A 5,340-nucleotide genomic window follows, 5' to 3' on the forward strand; every position below is an offset into this window, starting at 1 on the left:
GCTTTTCTTTTATTTTTTTTAAATTTAAATTTATTTATTTTAATTGGAGGCTAATTACTTTACGATATTGTATTGGTTTTGTCATACATCAACATGAATCCGCCACGGGTGTGCATGTATTCCCCATCCTGAACCCCACTAATCAGGGCTACTCCATCCTATTCTGCTGTTCCAGCTCCCACTAAGGCATACCCGATAATCTGACCTGCTGGTAATGTCTTAGAGCCGAGCCTCTGTGATGCTCATTCCAGTCTTGGTGTAAGAGCTGACAGAGTGTGACTCTGGTAGGAGACCTCTATTCACCTATTCCCCTAGTTTTAGAACTCTCAGCCTGTGTTTTTTTTTTTTTTTTTGGTATGGCTGATTTGTGGGTAATGAGCCCTATAAACAGCTTTGGTCATCTTTGTAAGTGCCTTCAGTATCATCTGCTAAAGCTAAGACTTTCCCCATCAGGCATTTGTGAAAAATTACTTGATAAATGTTTCTGTCCTTTGAAGAGAGGCAGCATCACAGACTTGGAAACCAACCTATTTGGGGAGACTACCAACTTGATTCAAAGTGTGAATCTGTGAAGTTGACCAAGTTCCTTAAACTTTAGTCTCCTCATCTTTTAAATTTGGGTTGTTTTAGGGATTAATTAAACTATTATATGAGAGCTTCCCAGGTGGCACACTGGTAAAGAATTCGCCCGCCAATTCAGGAGACACAAGAGATGCAGGTTTTATCCTTGGGTCAGGAAGATCCCCTGGAGAAAGAAATGGCAACCCACTCCAGTATTCTTGCCTGGGAAGTCCCATGGATAGAGGAGCCTGGGGGACTACAGTCCATGGGGTTGCAAAGAGTCAGACATGACTTAGCAACTAAACATATACATCCACAAACTATTATAAGCAGGTTGCTTCATAGTATCTAACAGAATTATAAGCACTCAATGACTGTTTTCTGTATATTTTTATGATGCATATGACTGACCTATGAACACCTGTTATATCCCAATAGAATAGAACGATAAAGCTAAAACCACATACACATACACACACCACAAAAACCCTCTAAAACTGTTTTCTATTATAAATGAAGGTATGGTAATTTAAGACTTGGTAACCTGTAGGTTTCGTTAAGGAACAGTGAATATATTGAGTAAAATTTGACAGATGCTAAAAATGAAGTTATATTCTTTTTCTGTTGAATTTCAGATGTACTGGCGAAGAATTTCTGACAAACCAGGGCATCGATATCTCACCTTGGGGCCTGTGGAAGAATCACGTAGCCTTGGCATGCCTGATTGTTATCTTCCTTACAATTGCCTACCTGAAATTGTTATTCCTTAAAAAATTTTCTTAAATTCCTCTTTAATTTCAGTTATTTACCCCCAATTAAAAAGGGACTTTTTGATTTTCATATCCAATGAAGTTTTTTTGGTTGTTTTCATCTTTTTATTTACTTACATTATGCCAATGTGTTTTATTATTTTTGGTTGTCTTCTTTTCACTTGCCTCTTACTGTTGTTCAGCAAGAATTATTTTCAACAGAAACATTTATAGAAATCACAATGAACTAAATTATACTTGAAAAAACCCAAGTCATAAACTAGTGATATGTACTACATATTAGTTCATCTTGTCAGATGGTAACCATAGGAGAGAAATCTACTTTAATTTATTGACCTGAAAAAGAAATGAGTTCTAGAAACTTGTGTTAAGTTACTAATATATCTGGTATTGGTATCCTTCCCTTTAAAATGAATAGGCAGTTTAGTTGCCCTCCAGTTTCAATATTATATAAACCTACGTCCTCTATTATCTTATAAATAATAAATAACAAATATATTGATGCTGTAGTAGAAGTATGAAATCCAAACCATGCTGGAAAAACACAGTGTCATATATAGATAAAAAAGCCTTTCTAATAGAAAGCAGTTTGATAAGCTTTTTAAGGTTATTTGAATTTACTGAGGTTTCCCTCTAGTGGAATTAGAGTATCTCAAGAGTCTTAGCTGGGTTTTGGACCCCAGGTGTAGAGGGCCAGGATTCTGGCGACTTACCCTTCTTGAGTTCAGTAGTCTGTAATCTTGGTGTGCCTCATAATCTCTTGAGGAATTTTGCTCCAACACAGATTTCAGGGTCCTTTGAGCCCTACTGCATTGTAATCGCCGGGATTACCTGTGTAAAGAACTGTCCACGGCAGGATTTGGTAATTCCCATGATCTTTCCCAGCTCTGACAATTTTAGACTTATGATAGAACTGTTATAACTGGCTCTATACAGGTTTTTTTACTTTCCTACATATACACTTCATATATTTATACATCTTCTCTTTATTCTAACATTTACCAGTAATAGGGGAGTGTTTTAAACATTTTTTATAAGAAAAGGTACTGTCCAGTGAATTATAAAAGGAACACAGCTGTACAACCATTAATCCATATCAAGAAATAGAACATTATTAGTGCACAGAAGCCCCCCTTGGGCTTCTCTCCCAAGACTACTTCTCCTTTCTCTCTGGATTATTTTTGAAATGACACTTGTGCACTCCTGTCTGTTGCTGCTATCAGATTATCACTACAGCTCAGTTTTGTGTTTCTGTGTGTATAAATATATCCTTAATTAAGCCCCCCACTTCCTTATTAAAGGAATAGGTTATTAATATAAGCTATTCATTTTGTAATTATTTTAGTTTTATAGAAAAGTTGCAAAAATCATGCAAAAAGTTCCTGTATATCTTTTGCCCAGCTTCCTTTAATGTTAACATTTTGTGTACCATGATACATGTCAAAACTAAGAAATTAATGTTGATACATTACTTTTAAACTATACACTTTATTCAGATTTCACTACTTTTCCATCAGTATTCTTTAATTGTTCTAGCATGCAGTTCAGGATATTCTGTTTAATTTATTCCCTTTTTAAAAGTAAATACTTTTCAGTATTGGAGGAAGTAAGTGAACTGAGGAAACAGTGTGTAGACCTGCTATGACCGGTCATCTTGGAATATCATTTCGTGTCAGTGGGTGCCCTGCCATGTTGCTGCAACATCAATCCAGGGGCATAGCATTATAGTTTCATCTTTGGACTTTAAAGAACATTTTTTCATGTTTTATGACATTGGATTAATACATCATCTTGTAGTACATCATCACACCCCCTTTTTACCTGATTATTTTGTGACTATAGGACCGCTGACAAAGATTCATCTAGTCAAAGCTATGGTTTTTCCAGTAGTTTTGTACGGATGTGAGTTGGACTATAAAAAAAGCCGAGTGCCGAAGAATTGATGCTTTTGAACTGTGGTGTTGGAGAAGACTGTTGAAAGTCCCTTGGGGTGCAAAGAGATCAAAACAGTCAATCCTAAAGAAAATCAGTCCTGAATATTCATTGGAAGGACTGATGCTGAAGCTGAAGCTCCAATACTTTGGCCACCTGATGCGAAGAACTGACTCATTAGAAAAGACCCTGATTGGGAAAGATTGAAGTTGGGAGGAGAAGGGGGCAACAGAGGTTGAGATGGTTGGATGGCATCACTGACGCCATGGATATGAGTTTGAGCAAGCTCTGGGAGTTGGTGATGGACAGGGAAGCCTGGCATGCTGCAGTCCATGGGTTCGCAAGGAGTGGGACACGACTGAGTGACTGAACTGAACTGATAGGGTTAGTGAGTTTTTTCCTCTTCTTGGTATAGTTCTTTCTTTTTACATAACCCTGGCTTACTCACAGTTCTCTCTTCCTTACACAGGAAGAAACATATTACACAGTTCTCTGTGTACAGAGAGAAATACATATTTATACTTTATATACAAAATATACTTAACAAAAGAGATAGTGAAGCCAAAATATTAATACCTACTTCTAAAAGTAGTAAGAATTTAAATATATCTTGTCCTACTTACCCTCCTTTTGTATAATTATCTTTTTTCTTTTTAAAATTATTATGGTAAGAAACACATAAAATTTACCATCTTAACCATTTTTAAGTTGAGGAACATTTTTAAAAGTATAGGACTTCCCTGGTAGACCAGTGGGTAAGAATCCACCTTCCAATGAAGGGGATGTGGGTTCAACCCCTTGTCAGGGAACTAAGATCCCACAAACCAGCAAGCTGCACACCATTAAAATCCCTCAGGCTGCAACTAAGACCCAATGCAGTCAAATAAATACTTTTTAAAAATGTAAGTGAAAGGGCAAGTCTTATAAAGTAGAAAATAAAAAAATTTTTACAGAGATTTATTTCAGAATATGTCTATATTCTTTTGAATTTTGATTTTATTTTCTTGCATGTCAGAAGAACTAGTTGATAATGAAAAGGATAAATAAATTACTTTCATTTAAAATAAAAGCCACCAGGTTGTTAAACTCATGAATAGCCTCCTTCCTTCCATCCTTTTTTATAACAACATCGAAGATGCCACAGAACCTTCCAGAGCAAGTCATCTTGCACTCTTCTTTGAAAGCCCCACAGAGCAACTGAAGGAGTAAAAATAATAGCCAACATTTATTTATTTCTGAGGATTTCCTGCTGCTGCTGCTAAGTCGCTTCAGTCGTGTCCAACTCTGTGCGACCCCATAGACTGCATCCCACTAGGATCCTCCGTCCATGGGATTTTCCAGGCAAGAGTACTGGAGTGGGTTGCCATTGCCTTCTCTGCCTGATGATTTAAGACTAATTTTAAAAAAGACTAATTCAAAGGGTATCTATTCCATTCATAGGAATTCGTTAAGCTAACCTGAATAGTTGCAGCAGCTTCCCTGGTAGCTCAGCTGGTAAAGAATCTGCCTGCAATGCAGGAGACCCAGATTTGATTCCTGGGTTGGGAAGATCTGCTGGAGAAGGAATAGGCTACCCACTCCAGTATTCTTGGGCTTCCCTGGTGGCTCAGCTGCCAAAGAATCCACCTGCAATGCGGGAGACCAGGATTCAGTCCCTGGGTTGGGACGATCCCCTGGAGAAGGGAACGGCTACCCACTCCAGTATTCTGGCCTGGAGAATTCCATGGACTGTACAGTCCATAGGATCACAAAGAGTCGGACACGACTGAGCATCTTTTTAAAAAAAAAAACAACAGTGCAGGAGAAAATCAGTATCCTCACCTCACTCTCAAGGATATGTGTTTATCCTCAGTGGACTAAAGAGTCCAAAGGAAAAATACCTGGAACTCAGCCAAACGTGGCTACCAACTTAATGTACCTCCTGGCCTTCTGTCTCTATATACATATTTTTTAAAAAGTGGTTGACTCACATGGTGATTGTAACCTTTTGTCGCCACTGAGCAATATGAACATAAAATACTTATATTCTAAATCAAAGTAACCCATTTTATAGACATTTTCTCTTTTTTTTTTTTTC

At 37.5% G+C, this 5,340-nt stretch overlaps 1 protein-coding gene across 10 annotated transcripts in view; it reads left to right on the forward strand.

The window, feature by feature from the left end:
* ABCG2 (ATP-binding cassette, sub-family G (WHITE), member 2 (Junior blood group)) overlaps window positions 1-1,408 on the forward strand; it is a 128,901-nt gene extending 127,493 nt beyond the window's left edge. For all 10 annotated transcript variants that reach the window (XM_010860185.1, XM_010860186.1, XM_010860188.1 and 7 more), the window contains one exon: window positions 1,197-1,408. In XM_010860185.1, the coding sequence (XP_010858487.1) occupies window positions 1,197-1,344 (148 nt within the window). In that variant the 3' untranslated portion in view covers window positions 1,345-1,408. The remainder of the gene's footprint in view (window positions 1-1,196) is intronic.
* Window positions 1,409-5,340: the final 3,932 nt, after the last annotated feature.

The sequence above is a fragment of the Bison bison genome, unplaced genomic scaffold (assembly GCF_000754665.1).
Source record: "Bison bison bison isolate TAMUID 2011002044 unplaced genomic scaffold, Bison_UMD1.0 scf7180017864464, whole genome shotgun sequence".
Lineage (NCBI taxonomy): Eukaryota > Metazoa > Chordata > Mammalia > Artiodactyla > Bovidae > Bison > Bison bison.